At 45.4% G+C, this 19,102-nt stretch overlaps 1 protein-coding gene across 5 annotated transcripts; it reads left to right on the plus strand.

Moving 5' to 3' along the window:
• Positions 1–15: 15 nt before the first annotated feature.
• On the plus strand, positions 16–18,512 carry LOC135386305 (gastrula zinc finger protein XlCGF9.1-like). Of its 5 annotated transcripts, XM_064616137.1 has the most exons (4): positions 455–495; positions 1,021–1,133; positions 2,768–3,153; positions 11,203–11,409. In XM_064616137.1, exons 1-4 carry the CDS (start codon positions 485–487, stop codon positions 11,323–11,325), a joined length of 633 nt encoding a protein of 210 aa, XP_064472207.1. In that variant the 5' UTR covers positions 455–484; the 3' UTR covers positions 11,326–11,409. The 5 variants fall into 5 exon arrangements, 2 of the variants coding, with proteins under 2 accessions (XP_064472208.1, XP_064472207.1); XR_010420659.1 differs by lacking the exons at positions 1,021–1,133; positions 2,768–3,153; positions 11,203–11,409 and adding exons at positions 16–258; positions 15,301–18,512 and having other exon boundaries at positions 333–495; XM_064616138.1 differs by lacking the exons at positions 1,021–1,133; positions 11,203–11,409 and adding an exon at positions 16–258 and having other exon boundaries at positions 333–495; positions 2,768–7,914.
• Positions 18,513–19,102: the final 590 nt, after the last annotated feature.

Consider the following 19,102-nt stretch of genomic DNA (forward strand, 5'->3'; position numbering starts at 1 on the left):
GGCAACCTACTCCACCGGATCGTCGAGCAGTGAACCGTTCTTCCTACTCATCATTTTTTGAAATTGTTTAATAAATCTAGACCATGTTTTTGTCTAGGTTTTTCGCCTGTGGTGTGCGCCAAGGTACCCGCCCACCCTGATTCAAAAGGAATTGGGAAGCGTGGAAGTTTTAAGTTCTTCGATTCTGGCAACAGTTCTGGCAGTTGCTTCAAGCATGGGTTGTCTTGCCTAGAATACACAGTCACAAACTTTGTCATTGTAAGTGCATCGTTGTCGCTGATCCGTAATTTGTGTACGACCTGTGTAGGTGTGCAAACATATTCATGTTGTAGAAATGCACGCACGAAAAGCTGGACTCTACATGCAGCGCTCCGTGATTTTCCGGTTTGCACCCCTTCAACTTTGTGAGTGAACTGCTTTGTTTGAGGCAACAGCAGGTGTTCACGACTTGACTCCGAATGTACAAGGAACACCATACAGTTCTATGGGTGTCAAGTAAGGTTTTTTTAATCTTCTTCCATGCGCGTAGACAGCCGTCTAGGCCCTTCGTGAGGTTGTTATTGTGCGAGGTCTGTTTCCATGCAGTTTTGGGCTTGCTACAGTTGTCAATAACGTTATGCCAGTAACAGGTTGCACCGCCTGTAAGCGTCTGTACTTGTCTAATCTCACAATGTAATTAATCCAATTAATCCATGCCTCCGCAAAAGTTAGGTGTCTGCTGTCACGGACGTAAGGCTCGACAGTGGTAAGTTTGTCGTAAGTAAGTTGTATTAACATCTCTTCATTTATTTGCACACGTAAGTAAAGTACAAATTTGCGTACTGCTATCTGTGTAGTGCCTGCTCTGCTCGATGATGTGTTCTGAAATATGCTTTCTTACAAAAATATGTCGGAAAAGTAGTGAATCTGGTGGAGTTCTACAGTATGCACCCTCTAGAGCATTACCAGTTGCAAATCCCTAGATGCTTTTCAAAGAAACACACTGTTATGATACTCAGTTGGTTTTCGTTCATGCTGCAGGTGTGTTTCAAGAGAAGAATACGGGCAACAGCAGATATTCTTACGTTTCATCTGGGGTGCTAGCACATCATCCGGCTGCTCCACGTATAGTTATGACACCAGTTTGTGTTTGAGTAGGCTGTAAAACTGGTTATGCTTGCATTTGTTGTCAAGGTTTTTATTGGGTGTGCAGAGATTATTGTTACAATGTGCCTCCAACAGTGTCTATAGACCCTTTTCACTGACCTCATTCCGTCCGCCATACTTTTGTTTTCGCACGCGCTCGCACCACAGTTAAAGCTGGTAGCGTGCACGCGCCATGCACAAAAGTATGGCTGCCACAAGCAGGGGAAAAGGCTATGCCGTCTGCGACAGTGACGTCAGATGAAAAGAGTCTATATGTCTTACACGGGAAAAATTCAGCAGGAGCATGTTTTCAGCTTGTACGGGTTGGCTTGGGCACCAGGTGTGATTTCATTTGATATAGTCTCCCATTTGTTTGTTTGGTGGCATTGTGTGGCGTCCACTGGACAAGTGGTATTTTGTTATTGTTTGCAAGAGAACTTATCTCTGGAGAAGTGCAATAGCAGATTACAGAGTGTCTCTTGCATGTGATTATGCTCAACGTTGCTGACATATATCAAAACACTACACGCTCATAATTTGAATATAATTTGACTAGAGCTTATCTTTGTAAACCTCTCTTTTTTGCCCTTTCGTTCTTTTTTGTAGAAGCTTCAGCCACACAATATTTAACCATCAGTGGCGTATCGCAGGCTCATCTCTGGCCCGCAAAAATTTTTAGAAAAATTTAAAGGGGTTGAGAAACCATGTGCAACCCACTAAATAAATGTATGGCATCGTTTCATATGTTGTAGTCCATGGAGCCGACACGAAAAAGTCCCACATTCGGCACTTCAACGTTTTTTTTTTTTACTATTGGATATTTAAAACTGCAATTTCTTCGAGCCACCGTCGATGGTGGCGCCGATCAACGCTGAGAGACATTAGCAGGCGAACAGGAAGCGACGTTTTAGGTGTGCGCGCTTGCCCGAAGTTCCCGAGGCTCACCGTGCCGAAACCGGTCCAGCGGCTGTCTCCCTCTTTACAACAGCTTACGTCGTCATGGAAACGGAAAATAATGCGCTTCCTTCCTCGAATTCAGGACGTCATTCCCGAAGCGGTCGAGGAGGTTAAGAGCTGAGAGCGACGGAGGAGTTGGCTCGGCGCGCGACCGTCGGACTGTAATAGCTTTGTAACGCGGGATCGCAGAGACATAGCGTTTTGATGTACATGTTCGGTACTCATAGATCAATATGTACACGGTGTGATTTCTTCAAAAGTTTGGAAATGGTTTCAGAACCCCTTTAACTGTTGGATTTTTAAGACAGCAACGTTTTCGAGCCACCGTTGATGGTGATGCCGAACAGCACTGAGAGGCATCAGCAGACGCGCTGGACGCGTAGACATATATCAATATTTACATAGTTATTTCCTCAAAAGTTCACAAATGGTTTCACAACCCCTTTAACCCGGGCTTGTATTCGCGACTCCAGCGAACTATAGGTGGCGCACGCCGAACCTGGACTCGAGGGTTGCCACTTCCACCACTAGGTGGCTACGACTTCGCTGGAGTCGCGAATACGATCGGATCTTTATTCGGATAAACACGATTCCGTGCGGTCTTCTATTGATACAGGCTAGAACAAAACTAGAAGAGCTGCAATTTAATTCCGCGCTAACACGTTCTCGTGCCACGTTATTTCAGCGGGTCCTGGCAGCTACGACCTCCTCCCGCAAGACTCTCCGTGCACTTCGCGAGACCCACCTCGGTCCGGCTCCGGTCCGTCGACGAACCTCCGCGAGAAGCGTCGAGCGCAGGCGCACCCGTTCGAGTGCGACTTCTGTCCGGCCACCTTCAAGTACATGGGACCCCTCGTGAAGCACGTTCGGACGCACACAGGCGAGAGGCCCTTTAAATGTACCTTCTGCAACAAGACTTTCAACCGTACGCACATCCTCAAGTTGCACCTCCTCACGCACTCCAGCGTGAAGCCCCACACGTGCGACGTCTGCGGCAAGTCTTTCACCGCGCGCGCCAACCTCTCCGTGCACATCCGCACCCACACGGGCGAGAAGCCCTTCAAGTGCGAGGTATGCGGAGCCTCTTTCCACTCGAGCACGATCCTCAGCGGCCACATGCTGAGTCACACCGGCGTCAGGGAATTCCAGTGCGGGCACTGCGGAGCAAATTTCAGCCGCAAGTACCACCTGACGAGGCACACGTTCAGGCATGTCAAGCGAGGGGACATAAAGGATGAGGGAAGGGTGCAGAGAGGAGCTGCGTCCCAAAAGTCGTGAAAGGGTGAAGGGTCGGGCCACTTTCGGTTGCCGGGCGGTGGTGGACAAAAAAATGTGTGCTCAAATTTACTAAAAGTACTATAGTCTGTGACAACTTAAAGGGAGTACAGAGGGCCATCCCAAAAAATTTCAGATTAAGACATCTGATGAAAGTGTGTGTGTCGTTATACCGAAGAGCGCGAAAGGTTTTGATGTGCGCAATTTGTTTCCCAGAAAAAGACCTTTCCTTAACTCGCCACTCCAGCTATAACGAGGATGAGGAGGTATGATGCCACGTCACCGATGACGGTATAAGGAGAACTCGTTCTGATTCGCCAGTCAGTGGGGGTCAGCGCCTTCTCCCTTTGCCGTCATAAACTTGTTTTGCCAGTTCCCTGGAGAATTGGGGATAGAAGGAGCGGCAGAAGCATTACCGAGCAAGGAGAAAGGCTTTATCGCAACCCCGAACAGCCGAGTAGCAGATGATAGCGGAGTAGCAGACAACATTTCTCTAGACCAATCAGCGAGCGTTCTCCTCATAGCGTGAGCGCGAGGTTCCAGGCAGATCACAGGCTGGTACTGCTCTTCACCACCGTTGCACACGGTCGCTTTTTGCGGCGTATTTTAAATTCAGTTTCCGCGATAATTATGACTCTGTGGTGTGAATTACTTCGCATGGTGCATCTTACTTTCCTAAACAACAGTCTTATAGGAAGAAAACTGGGTGTTAAAAATGACTTCTGCGCTACTTTAAGTCCTACGATTGGGGCCGCCTGCTCATCCGTGGAAGGCTCCTGCGATTGGCTGCCAGCCTTTGCACGATGCGATGTAGTGCCGGCTCTCTCTCTCTCTGCCCCCAGTCCCAACTTGGCCGCGCCGCACTACATTCGTTCGCGCCATAGAGTTAATATAGGAAGACTACCTAAAGAACGTACTTGGCGCGCCGTCAGTGGGATTCTCCCATCCCCGAACGTGACCGCCCGGGCGCAACCATCCGTTGGTCATGGACGGTGTTAGCGGACCAATTTCTGCCCCCTAACTACAGCGGAGCTGCTCCGTTTGTTGCCAACCATGTGCAGTCGCATGGGATAACAAATGGGGAAACGAGCCGATGGAGGGAAGACGTCCAGCCTAGGAAGCGAGGCAAGCCGTGTACTAATTACGTTGAGTACGTACAAACCTTCGGGATACGTGCAGAATTGAGTACTGCCATCGGAACGACAAGGTAAATGCTGTCATATCAAACGTGAATCATATCTTACCTATGAGATCACCTGCGACACCGCCAACCCTTTGCTTTCCACCGAGACAGATGAAGATGTTTACCGCCTATGACGCGTTGAAGTGGCGTTTGTATGCTTTGCGAGCGAAATCAATAAATCGTTTCCCATCGTAACGAACGTAGGCATATATTTCCGAAGACAAGAATAATCCAAAGATGAATAGCACACACAGTAAACTCTCATCTTCATTCTGCCCTGCGAACCAACGGGAACCGGAAATGGCAAAAACGAAACCTTCCGCCTTTCCATGCTCTGGTCTGTCGAGTTTCGTGATAATAAATTGACAAACGAACGACAGCACGCAAGTGTTGTAGTGGGACAATATTCACTGCTTATCTGTTTTACAAGTACATACGAGATACACACATAGTATGCCAAATTTCAATAGCAAGTGATGAATTTAGGAAAACGAGCGCGTCAAGTTTAGCGGAACGAAGCAGCCAATGCATGACCGACGGACGGCAGCTCCATTGTGGTCACGCTGTTTTGAGCGAGTCCGACCCCCCTGGTTGATGCGGAGTGATTGGGGGCGAGGTCAAGTTTATGACCTATGTTGTCACTGACTATAAGTACTTCGTGTCAATGGTACTTGAAGTACAGTACAAAGTACCACATTTAAAAGTAGTCTGAATACTGGGTAGACATATTCCTTTACTAATGTATTCCAACGCGCAACAGACTTGCATGATACGAGACCGTCCCTCTAAAGTACTCAATTGGAAATGTAAAGTGCACATACTGAAAAAGGAACTTAAGGTAGTACTTCAAGTATGCCCTGCATCGTAGGCGAAAAAGAAAAGATGTCCACACTGAACAGATATAAAATACTGTTGTTCAGAGCAGTGTGAATGGGGACGTCAGGTTTTACAGCAAAAGGGGGAAATATATTCATTGGAATTCGTAATCGCTCAAATACTGATCCGGATCTGACCAGTGATGGTGGCCATGGGAGAGGATATGCATACGAGAACCAATAGGCATTGGAGATTATGTAGCTTCTCTGACTTCCAAGCTCAATGCGAATGTATCTTAAACTCTTTTATCTTTGTGACCACGACAGATAGAAAATAGGACATTATTTGAATTGCTTCAATTTTTTAATGTACTTTTTGGTCTACCTCACCAGTGTTTTTCACTCTCTACACAATTTAAACTCCTCGTGTTGGCACGCGCATATAATTTGTGAACATTCATGGAGTGATAGTTGTTACTGAGAATTTATCCAGTCTGGCCTTCGACTGATTGCCAGTTTCCAGTGTCAAGGGTACACAATGTGTATTATAGTGTGTCATCAAAACATTGCCATGTGGCAATCATGGGGCCTCCATAAAAGGGTCTGTTTTTGTGCACTGTTCTTGCTGTGTTTGTCATATCATGTTACAATCATGTGTCACTTACCCGTATTTCAATTAACCTGGTTATCCGGTCTGCATGATCGGAACGAAACTGTGACCGTTGTGTTGCCGATGTAGTTAATTAACTGGAATTAGTTATTCATATATAAGCATGGGGTACTCAAAGCAGTGTTCCAGAAGTGGTGTCATTCTGATTCGCTTATGCGGAAAAGTGTTAATGGGGAATCACTTCTTCAGAAATCTATGGGCGATTTTCGTTCGCACAAGACATGTGAACGTTCTAAACTATCATCATAAGATTGGTACTTGCGTGTTCTCTTAGCTTTTCTCTAGTCAGTGACGTATTTTTAGAGGACAAGGTTGAGCCGTTGATTTTTAATAAATTAAAGTTCGGTTCGTCTCGAACAAGTGCTGCCCTCTAGATAGTGTGTCGCGCACTAAAATATTAGCGAATTCAGGCTCGATACGAATCAACGGATAGTCCTGGAATTCTACGAAATGTGTCGTTGACGAGGGTAAAGCAAGGAGAACACACCAGTACTTCTGTTTTGATGATATTTTGCGCCGTTTCTAAGCGCTGTGCAAACAAACTTTCTCTTTTGTCTTGCGCAGAAGTGATTCCCCCTTAATGTCCTCCGTCTTCATCATGTGCTGGTGTTGGCATTGTCCCAGAGAAACGTCATTTCCCCCGGGAGCCATCTAGTCCGCTCTTTCACCCCGTTTTGCCTAGGGGTATCTCACTGGATGCCATTGTGAACCGACAGGCTCTTGGGGAAACGCAAGAAGTGCCCGATTTCCGCAGGGCACAGGAAGTCGCTATGAGCGTGAGCTAGACACAGGCCCCGTGAGAGTATTTTTAGGTTTCAAGCCCGAGTTAAAGATGCGCTAGATGTTGACATAGGAACAGCATAGGAACAACGTAGGAACAACGTAGGAACAATGTAGGAACAACACGATCTACGGGAAAAAGAGAAATGGGTTCCCAGTGGTCCTGCAGAGCGATGGGCAGGCTTCTGTCACACACCTCACAGACACTTGGCAACCTGAAACAGTCCACTTTAAAATACTTTTCGAGATAACGTGTGCCAGAACACAAGTTCTTTCTGTCTTCTTATTTTTCCGTTGAATAGTAAGCACATTTAGCGAAATGGTACACTTCCTCTCTATTCAGTTATCTGGAAATTTGTTATCGGGACAATATGGGGTTGACAACGGTTGAGTCTCCACGATAAACGGGACATGACTGTACATACTTTGTCGTATCTTTTAATGGGACCTCAAAGATATAGCCTCCTACAAGTTCGATTGTGAAAAGTTCTTGATCCTCTTAATAGTGTTAATAGTTTGTTAAACAGCATAATTCAGCTATTTTGTGGCTTTGACAATATGAGGATTATCACTCTGCTACATTATTTCAAAGTATCGATTTGTTATTTAGACAAGTAAATCGACGCAATGTAGCCAAATAAAAACAGGTACGTATAATCTAAATGTAAATAGCAACGGTGCAGCAGTATATTTCAATGTTGTTCAATTTAATTCGTTGAAGTTGTACATGTTGAATTGGCTGACATACTATTCATGACATGAGCATTGCTGGTTTTGTACATGCGCTTTGTGATGCTAGATACTGTGTGTCTGTGTTTTTACTGCGTTCTTTCTTATGGGACTGCATGTTCCTATAAGCACTGTTGTACGTGCCTACGTACGATTTTGATCACCTTGTTGGATCTTGGACATGACGTTTGGTCATGGCACTTTGCAAACCAAGACACACACAACTGGCTACTTCACAAAGCTGGTCAACTGTTCATAGCTACCATTTTGTAACCTTTTTTTTGAACCACACAGCCACATGGTTTCTATCCTGTTTTTCTTCATAGTTTGGGACTGTACCTGAATTCGAGCTGATTCAAATAAACCCTGTCTAACGATTTTGTGAACGTTACACACAAGAATCATTCTCTCACGTTGTTACGACCGCCGTTGCGACATTGTGTATCTGCTCGTTGACACACTAGATGTACGAAATGCTACGTTCTTTTTAGACAGCAATATGGATGCTGTGTAAGTTGCAGATATGCTTCTCACTTCACTTCACATCTCTACATTTTTACATCTGTGCGCAAAAGTGACAAGCCTAAGAGGATCCGTCAGTAACACGTCCGCTTATTCCGCCTGAAGCGGTGGGTTCAAATCTGGCTGCATTTGTCAGCAGCGCGGTTGCACAGTACAGGATGCTTAGGGAAGCTGTCCTGTACGAGGATCTTTAAATCACGGTGTGCCGGTGCTGATATTCCAGTGCACGTCACTTGAGAAACATGCCACCTGCCATGAATATATATTCGCCTCTGAGAGATGTGAGAGTGACTGGCAACAATGTAAAAGAGAATATGTTGAAGGTGAGTGTGTGCCTCCACGTCTCCTAGCATGGCTTGGTATGTTGATGAGAAAAATCATACAGTAGGGGTTGAAATGCCACAGTTTTGTTTTCATCAGTTGCCATTCTTTAACCCCAAATTGTTATGATTATTATATAAATACAAATGTTTCTTCTTGTGCAACGTTCAAAACCTAAGATGCCACGATTACTCGAAACGTGCCTTCCAAAAAGTTAGTGAATTACACAGCTATCAGGAAGAAACGCCGTTATAGGACCATGCACGTTCGCAAATGCTTACAGTGTGTTACCCTTCACATTTCAGAAGCTCCTGTAAATCACACCCGCCTTCAGCTACACATGATTGAGGACGAATATGTGATTCTTGTCCCCTCCCTGTTTCGTCGGCTAACTTCACTGATGAACTCCAATGCGTACGTTGCAGCGACAAGTCGCTGAAGAAGACTGATGAACCAACATGTGTGCACGTGTGCGAGAAGATGCTTCTGAAGTGCTCTTACTGTGAAAAGTGGGGGCTACTACTGGGGGCTCAAGTGGTTTGCTTCTAGAGCCTGCGGAACGACTTTTGTGCGAAAGCAACCACATGCTAAGGAGCCCGTAAGATGTGAGGGAACGCGAACAAGTGGGTCAAACTTCACGTGATGTTTAATGTGACCAGGAACTCTGTTTCATTCATCAAGAAGCCTGTAAGGAGTCGCCATACAACATATTTTAGCTGCGTGGAGTACTGTCTCTGCACTATCGAATCGATAAAAATGCTCGAGGAACACACCCTTAGATGGACAGCCACATCTCCCTGCTTGATGTCGTCTGCTCCTCATTCTTGCAATAGGACCTCAATGTATTTTTTGCAGGACAGGCCACAGCAAGAAATAATAATAATAACAACCACCTTAATGCTCCCATAATGACATGGTGTAAAAGCAGATCTGCTGTGTGCATGTGTTCCAGTTTCTTGTTTCTGAGATATGATTTTATACCTCTGACTGTGTGCTGCAAGGGTCTATTCAGTGGTCTTGGGTGTGAGTGATGCATTGAGTGAATTGTAAGTTTTGTTATTAGGATCACTTCCAAGATGGTGTATGTGAAGGGTGTGGCAAACCCCATTAACTGCAGGGGCTTTGCACCACCCTTTTCGTGAATGAGATCAGGCCGTTTCTTTCCGGTGTACACTTTCTGATAAGGCAGTTCTTTTACAACGATTGCTCGTTCAGTTGTGTAAATGTTGCTTGCTGCAGGTAATGTTTCTTAGAAAGGGGCACTAAACAGGTTTTCGAGGTATGTACACCTTTTTGTTGCACTGTGCCATGTGAAAGTATTCAAAAAAGTTATTGGTAGTAAAAAGTACAGAATAGTAAAGTAGCAAACGTACGAAGTATTCTCAGCACCCCTTCATACTCATGCTCCGACCTGCAGTGATTTGCCGACCAATGCCACAAATTCGTTTCGACCTCTCAGGGCGCTTGAATGTTGTATTTGTCCTAATTGCTGATTCAGTCCCTGCAATTTACGTCACTGCATGTATTGTATCATGTGTGTTCTACTTTGCAAACGAACTTGGGGTCAAGTGTGCAAGGGAGAAATCCTTGACAAGTTCGAGCTGCAACCCCCCTCGCCCCACCAAGAAAAAAAGAAAACTCTTCTAGCTGCTCTTATCAAAGTCTCCTCACTCCGTTTAATACTGCTACATACTCATGGCGGTGATGCATTCTGTGGGAATAGCCTGCGTAAAGCTCCATGTGTTGAAAGTGCACTGAATGATCCTCAGTGCCTCTGAAGTTGTAGAGTTCTGCACATTCTAGAACTGAATTGTGTAGCTATTAAGTGAGATGTTTATTTAATTGAAATGTTTGTTTTGAGTACGTAGAGTAACATTTTGTTGTTTACGAATTGGGGGATTGAGGACGAACAAAAGTCCTTGTCCAAATATTGTCAAATTTCTGGCGCATCCAGGATGTATGAGAAACCCTTCTGATTGGTTGATTTACATAGCTTGGAAAGAACCTTGGAAGCTCTTGTGGCTACGATGATGACATTCCGTGCGGATACTGCGAGCTGACCCGAATTGCAATCGGGATGCTGGCCACACTGTGTGGGCGTTTTTTTGCTTAGATGCTTTAAGACCAATGTCGGCACTGTTTTGTGAAGTCTGCCCAGGACGCACAATCCCCCCTGCGATAGTCGCGACGTTGACCGCCCCAGAGTGGTCAACTACAGCATGTCGTTCCATCCGCACTACCTGAAGCACATCTGTAGCGTGTCATTATCTTCCACGTCTTCGTTGCTGGTCTTGGGTGTCTGTCCCACACACTTTGTTCGTTCTCTTTCTCCCTGCTTCTCGGATGACAAAAATTCGAAGGGATGGAGAATAAAAAGTTAACGTGAAAAACTTTGAAAACGAGCTTTCGTGTGGAGTCCGCACATCATCAGGTTTACAAAAGTATACACACAGTCGATGCACATATTCGCATAAATAATATCACACATATATAAGGTATAACACATAATATATCACATATATGCACATAAATAATCTGTTTCGATTATATATGTGCATCGACTGTGTGTATACTCTTGTAAACCTGATGATGTGTGAACTCCACACGAAAGCTCGTTTTCCAATTAAAGTTTTTCATATTAAATTTTGACGCGTCATCCCTTGGAATTTTTGTCATCCGCAGCCGTCTCCAGTTGGACTGTGGACTTTTAAATTTTGTTTCTTTTTGTCTACCGCTCTTCCCTGTGTGTCCTCAAACTGGAGGAAGTCTTGCCTGTTTAGTGGACTTGGTATAAAAGTTCCCATTTATTTCGTTTTTTTTTTCAGCTTCCTCCGCCGCAGAACCTGACAGAAAGCCAACACACCTTGCGGCGCCGACCCCGAAACACAATGGCGACCCTCCTCAACCGCATCTGGACACAACGTCCGGAGTCGACTCGAATGACATAGAGGGCGCCACCTCGCGAGGCCGGGAGGAAACGGGTCACGCTTTTGCCTGCCACCTTTGCCCCGCTTCTTTTCCGCGGAACTGGCACCTCCTCCGTCACCTGCGGTTCCACACCGGGGAGAAGCCGTTCAAGTGCAGCTTCTGCAGCAAGGCCTTCGGTTACGCGCACTGCCTGAAAGTGCACGTCCAGCTGCACACCGGCGAGAAGCCCCACAAGTGCAGCGAGTGCCCGAGGTCGTACTCCACAGGCGTGACCTGGTCAATCACATGGTGAAGCACACCGGCGAAAGGCCGTTCGAGTGCCGACTGTGCCGCGCGACTTTCCGCTGGCAGACGAGCTTGAAGTACCATGTGAGGCATAATCACGACGGAAAGCCGAAGTAGAGCCGAAGTATATTAGCCTTTGTGGTACTGTTTCGGGCGTAGCGTAAGCTTACACATAGGGCCCGACTTTTTATGGTTAAACCCTTATCCGCCCGATATTTACCCCCCCCCCCCCGAACGAAATCTGTAAAATTCGGGTTTAACCCGAGTCTGCCCGAAAACATCCGGGTCGCGTGGCACACTCGTAAGCGTGCATTAAAATAAAGTTTGATAACGTTGCTAAACATTAGTTCCGTGTTAAGACAAATTTTTATTTAAAAAAAAATCACCCGAATTCCTGACGACAGAATATGCCGTAACGGGATTTGACCCGAATACACCCGAATTTTCGAATGAAAAATATCACCCGATATTTACCCCCCGAATTTGGCCAAAAATAAAACCCGAAAAAGTGAGGCCCTACTTATACAAGGTGTCATTACAGATTTTTCATAACAAAGCTGTAAGGGCTGTAGACATCCTGTTTTCGCTTCTATCATCTCTGGCTGGCGGACGTTCTTGGCCGTCTGTTGTTCAACCGTCGAACGACTAATCACCTAAAAAATCGTTAATTAGCTTTCTAATTATGAAAGCTACAAGGTCGTCGCAATGAGAACATCTGGTGCCTTCGGTCACCTGTTACCGTTGCCGTTCGCAGAACAAAAATCCGTTCGATAGATCGTCCGCAAGAAATTTGTGAAGGAACGCTATTTCTTAAAAAGTTTTGTTTATTATGCATCTTCAAAGACGTGCCCTTCCTTCACCTTCTGATGTGAGTGGGTGAAAGAGCACACTATTGCCTCTTGCGCCCTGGAAGAAGGTTAAAAGAAAACAGAAAATGCAGCAAAAGATAAGGGCAGTTTGGACAGTGTCAGCCGATACATATCTTGTTGTTTTGTTTCTGCAAGTGTAAGCTCATCTTCGACGCACGTGGGGGCACTGTGCTCCTTTTACATTGGGGGTGAAAACGACGCATCTCCGAAGATGCGCAATTAACAAAATAAAGCAAAAAAATATGGTGTTCTTTCCAAATTTTTTGTGGGCAGTCTATCGAACGTATTTTTGTTCTGAAAATGGTAACGATATCAGGTGACTGAAGGGACCAGATATTCTGTATCGAAAAAAAAAAACAAAAAAAAGAGACCCTGTAGTAACCCTTGCAGTTACATGACTTTTTCATACTTTGTGCTTGCAATGTTTTCTGCAAGAATTCCGTGAAAAATGCGGTTAGAAGGACCCATGCTGACAAAAGAGGTGTACGTGTAGGAATTTCTAATTCGATTTCACAAAGTCAACGTGACCTGCTGGCCGCAACCTGTTTTAGGGCATTATTTTTGTACAGCATATAACTCGAGCTAGATGCCTGTTCCCATTCCGCAAACAAAGACTTCCGGTGGTCCAACCGAGAAAAAAAACGAGTTGTAATACCAGAGAGGACATGTATCACTAAAGTGAGGTACCACAAAATATTGCTCACAGGTTCAAATTTGCAAATCGTTAAGACTTGCAATGTTCAACACTTGTACGAGACTATTGTTCGTGTTTGAAACTTCGTGCAGTACCGAGACTGAGCGGACCTTTATTTCCAGTTTTTCTTTCCACTGGGGTTATGATGGTTTTGGCTTTTGTGGAGATAGGGAAGCCATTTTCATTCTCCTCTTGCTGAACCAAACGGCACACACTCACAGACACGGACAGACACAGACACTCACGGAGCACACTGCAGAACACTTGAATTTTGAGTCCTTGACAGCTGTGTTGCAAATTCTGTAGTATGCTTTGGTGTCCATGCCTCCTGAATGCATAACAATGCTCTTTGAATAGATGTTTCTTAATCCTTGGAGGAATTTTATGTTAAAGCCTTTACGGGGATGCAAATATCTCAGACCTGAAGTGCCCGTGTGAGAATCTCTTTTGTTCAAAGTAAATAGTACTGCAAAAGTAAATGTGCATTTTTTTCATCCTCCACCTAGATGTTTTGACTGCAGCCAAACCTTGTATAGGTGTTCGTGGAACAGCTATCTGGTCGATGGCATGATATGTACTACGTTTTGTTTGTTTGTTCACCCCTTTGAGTGCAACAGTGATGTGAACCATGTTGACAAATATTACACTAATGTGTATTATCATGACCTGCTAGTATATTGTGCAAGGGAACATTCGATGTGTCTTCGTTTGCCATCCATCACAGAAGCATCTCTGAGGTCGGCATTCATGCTGACATGTTGCAGCAAAGAAGTCTTTGAGTGTACAGCTGTGCCTCGTTAATATGGACCCCGTTAATATGAACCCCCGTTAATATGAACCCCCGTTAATATGAACCCCCGTTAATATGAACCCCCGTTAATATGAACCCCGTTAATATGAACAACTCGAATTATGGACGACTTTTTGTGTGGACCCGACTTTTTGTACGCATTTTCATCTCGTTAATACGGCAACTCACTCTTTGGGTAACGGACGGTCTGGCAAGGTGCAAACCATGTGTAGTTCACATGTTTTCGTCTCGTTATCATGTGCAATATCGGTACGGAGGACAAGCCTCTCCCCACATTTCTGCAGGAGAACCCATTAAAGTAGGGGCGTTCCGTTGCACAAAGGGAGCTATGCGTTCTCCTTCGCAGACGTCCACATCAACAAGAAGAGGAAAGCGGGTTATTTGCTGATACAATATATTTAGGACAATGAGCGGCAGGCTCTGCATGTTGCCGACGTTTTGCTAGTGAGCAACAAAGTATGCCTGCAAGCAGGCACTAATTTGTTTTCGTTTTTTTGTTTTTTTTCAGTAAACGTTCCGCATAGTTTTTATTATCTCCTCGATGTTCGATAATATGGACGATTTTTGCCAGGGAGGAAAGTGACCATATTAATGAAGCACGACTGTATAGAGATAGCATCGCTTCATCATTTTTCAGTTATATCACCACAGATTTGTGTTTCATATTTTTTTCGTTTTCGATTGATGTACAGTTGCATGAAGGGATATCTGCGTCTTCTCTCTCTCTCTATGCCTTTGATAATAAATTTTCAAACTTACTTCTGGCCTACTTCCGTATCTCTACTGCACTACTTGCAACCTTGCTCACATGTTCTCCGATACCACATGCATTCATGTTTAGAGCCTGAAGTTTTCGGGAAATAATTTTTTCTAAATTCAGGGGGTAAAAATCGGGTAAATAAACGTGTGCTCTAAATTCGGGTGAAAAAAGTCCTTGTATGTTAAATTCGGGGATAAATCGGGCTCAGTTACTCAAACTAATTGTAGTGGTTTGGTACAAATGGTGATATAACTGCATTTTTCTGCCAAAAAAGCAAGTTCATGCATTCCTACAGACATCCCAGTGAGGGGAATTTGCCGGGTAAAAATTGGGTTTCACCCTAAAGGGTGAACCTTCAATTCGGGGTGCAAATTCGGGGAAGAATCGGGTTAAACCCTAAAACTTCAGGCTCTAATCATGTTGTATCTCGCGCAAGATCTCTCATCTGGACTGTGCATGACGTCTGCCCTCTACTCTTCCGGACATCATCTTGCAATCGTTTTATTTCTGTTCTTGTAGTGAGTGAGTTCCATGAGGTCTACAACCTGACCACTCCCATTTTCATTGTTGTTCCAGTTGGCGTACAACTTCGTTCAAGCCGACAAGAATCGGACACTCCGCCGCACGTCCTTCCTGCGGAGCCTCGCACGATGCTCGAGGAGCTGCTCCTGCAGGATTCAGCGGTGTCCGTACCTGGAGAGAACAAGTTGATATGTTCCGTGTGCCGTGCCTCGTTCAGCCGCAGGTGGAGCCTCAAACGACACATGCGCATGCATACGGGGGAGAGACCTCACAAGTGCACGCTGTGTGGCATGTCGTTTGAACGTGTTGACTACTTTAACTGGCACCACCTGCGTTCTCACGTGGATCTCCATCCATGAACTTGGGTAATGTACGGAGACTGTTGGCAAGGCACGTACTGAGATCTGAAGTAGAGCCCTGCACGGGCAGACTTTGCCGGGCCCGACCCCGACCCGGCCCGGGCCCGACATGCGCCGACGACTCAGCGAATAGAGCCCGGCCTGGCCCGCGTTGTTGGCGCATTTTGTCGGCCCGGCCCGGCCCGGAGCACACAGCCAATAAGAAGCGTGGGCCGGGTCGGGGCCCCTTGCCTGCGCAGGGCTCTAATCTGAATGAATGAATGTGGGAAGCCCCACAGTTGCCCTCTTAATATGGAAGCATGCAAGCTCAGAGTTTGCTCCTTAGTACAGAAAGGTACACTAAAAAACACTATTTAGGAGGCATCAGCTTTCGTTCCTGGTGCAAAGTTCCGCAAGTGAATATAATTGTTCGTGTTGACGCTTTTAAGGTGTGTGACTATGCATCATGGTTCAGCCTTACGTGTACATGGACCAAACCTCCAGTGTGTCCAAACCTCTGACCAGGGGTGGATTTAATTGGGGGCGACCGCCCCCCCCCCCCCCCCCCCCATGACAGACCTTTGAATCCACCCCTGCCTCTGACCTTTTTACTGCACATAATCAGCTGTATACCTGTACCCACGGTCAGGGTGCGCCACAATGCTGGGAAACGTGTCCCAAATATCGCGCACCAACATTTTAGAAAGAGGGCGCTCTGTGCACATGAAATTAACTGTGTCATTAGCTGTTGTGTATAGTTTTTTGTTGTTGTTGTTTTTTTTTTTTCATTTTTGTTGTGCCCAATTCGTTTATTAATTGTATCGGAATAATTAGCGGAGTTTTAAAATATTGGTTTAATGGCTGGGGTGTTAACTGGAAAGAAGGAGAGTGCATAAAGGGCACCACAGCCTTTTAAAGCAAAACTCATCTAATTGACCTTATCAAATTAATTAATTAGGTGCAACGAAAAATACTGAAAACTAGGATACATGAGTGATAACAGCACTCTGTTGGTTTCATTCGCCTAGAGTGCTCATTCTTTTTTTCATCTCCCAGTGCATGTTACTCTGGAAGTTTGGAAACACTGCATGTATATACAAGTGCTCCTCAGTGAAAAGTCAGTTTATGGGATTATGAAGGTCCCGTTGTTTTACGTGTACGCTTGATTACAATGATGTCACAGTGTAGCAGTGCAAGATTTCAGTGTTTGAGTGGTGCAACTCAATACTGCATTTGTTCCTCGGAAGTCTCCCTGCATCCTGTGTCTTCTTGAAACAACTGGTGGTGACATTAATAGCTATCGATAGTACAGCTGCTTGATCACTGCTGCATTAATTACTGTGTTAGCTGCATTAGTACACACCTGTTGAAGTGCTTGAGGTCACACAATGCCATGCCCACTGGTCGTCCCAATGGATAGGGAAGGGTTGGCGGAGGTGGTCACCACCTAAAATCTGTCCTGATCAGCGCTGCAAAACATGTGTCCCTCCAACGTAAATGCGCCTTGTGTGCTAGAAAATTGTGTGCTCTTATGTCATTTGCATAGCAAAATTTTTAGCGATATATATATCCCAAAGTACGTGCCCGTTTGACAATATATTTCTTAAACGCTTTTTGTTTTAAATTTCAATATTAAATTTTTTACTTAGAAAAGAGGGTGGATTTAAATAATGCCTGGCTCCGATTCTGCTATCTCACATTTCCCCGAAAATATCTAATTAATTAACTAATCAGTGAATTTTGGGTAATCAGTAATTTAGTTGTTTCGTACACTTTCTGACAGAATGTTCGTTTGAGCGCATAAACCATCTGTGCAGACCACATTCGAGTAGCTCCTAAGTATAAGAATTTGCTAAAAAAAACAAAAAAGAAAAAAAGCCCTGTGTACAGCGCTCTCATTAAATGCGTCCATCATACCTGTCTATTGTCCACCGATACAGCAATATTGGTTGGGGCGCTTATTTGTCTCTTCATTGTATTTGTGTGTCTTAATGCTGCCTAAGTGCCCAGTGTAGTCCGACATTGAAGTGCCACGAAACAACAGGAGCCAGGCTTTCCTAAACGGGTCGCGACACACCGATGCTTGCGCCCTTGGCCGCGCATTTACGCTGGATTCACATTTGCAGCTTACATGGCATGTGTTTCACTGCAAAGGTAGTGATACGTGTAGACGATTGGTACTGCAAATATCGATACCGATCTGACTCTGAACGCCGCTGCTTGAGGTCCTCGGTGAGGGCATGAAATGTTTGCTGAGGCTGCCGGCTTTGGTCGCCTAGAGAGAGAGAGTCATGTGCTTTGTGAGAACCAATAGGAGTGCTAGCTCCAAGTGGCAAGGATCTTTAATGGTTTGATTTCACTAAAAACAACATGTAGAAAAATAACGCTCGATACTGTGGTGCGCATTGTGATCTTCGTCTTCGAGTCAAACCTGACTCTTCACGATAGTTCCCCCACGAACAAACTTTCAAGAATTCGGGTAAAACCCGATATCTACCCGGAATCCTTGCGGTCCTTAAAAAGTTGCCGTTCTCTGTAACCCGTCGTAAAAATTAATCGTAATATCAGCAAAGGAAGCTATCTGTGACAAACCTATCTGTCCTCCATTTATGATACCCTCCTGCAGGGGTCAAAGGAGGAGCTTCTGTGGAGCTCGGGCAAGTGTTTGAATACCGCCGTCGTTCACTATCCCAGTTCCGAGCGGAAATATAAATATTATTGTTTCTCCTCCCAGTGTCACAGCAGTGGCTCGTTTCGTATGCCTTTTCGTTTCACCCGAAGATTCCCCGGTGACGTATCAAACAGAGATCATAGCGCCCGATTTTTCCCTCCCGAATTTGAAAAATCATAAAACCCGAAAACGAACTCTAGATCAGTGTTTCCCAAACTTTTGGCGGTGACGGACCCCCGGAAGCGATCAGAACCAATTCACGGACCCCCCCCCCCCCCCCCCCCCCTACCCACAAACACACACCGTCACAGCCAGTGCATAACCAGCAACCTCGTCAGCTGCTGCGTGCTTTCGATACAGCTTCAGAAACGATTCCGGACCGGTTTCTTCTTCTTGTTTGTATGTGTATGACGGGGACAAACGTGCATTGCAGGACTTTTCTGTCAGAAATTAGATTGGATTGGAAAAGATAGAAAAATATGGAGAGGTTAGTCCCGACCCAGTCAGAAATTAGAAGCTAGCCGTTGAAGCATGCTTGTGGCAATTTTGGAAGTTCTGGGTGTGGGTGGAAATCGGGCAGCATGTACGATCGCGTGTTTGTGGGGACGAAAATCCTCACTGAAATGTGAGAGACGGTCGCGGACCCCCACGGACACTCTCGCGGACCCCCAGGGGTCCGCGGACCACACTTTGAGAAACACTGCTCTAGATGTACAATACGATGCATCCATGATGTAACGTCCCCATTTAAAGGAAAATTTGAGTTGTGCAAATATACCCTTCCTCCGTGTTCACGAAGCTTTTGTCGATTACACTCTGGGTTCTTAGTTTTCGGGTTTTACGATTT

Source organism: Ornithodoros turicata, chromosome 2 (genome assembly GCF_037126465.1).
Source record: "Ornithodoros turicata isolate Travis chromosome 2, ASM3712646v1, whole genome shotgun sequence".
Taxonomy (NCBI): Eukaryota; Metazoa; Arthropoda; class Arachnida; order Ixodida; family Argasidae; genus Ornithodoros; species Ornithodoros turicata.

Bases quoted from the DNA above. Each gene is read 5' to 3' on its own strand.
- LOC135386305 (XM_064616137.1), top strand. The intron at 1,134-2,767 runs GTAGGCTGTAAA...ACGTTATTTCAG, and splicing joins TGACACCAGTTTGTGTTTGA to CGGGTCCTGGCAGCTACGAC. The intron at 3,154-11,202 runs GTATGCGGAGCC...TTTTTTTTTCAG, and splicing joins AGAAGCCCTTCAAGTGCGAG to CTTCCTCCGCCGCAGAACCT.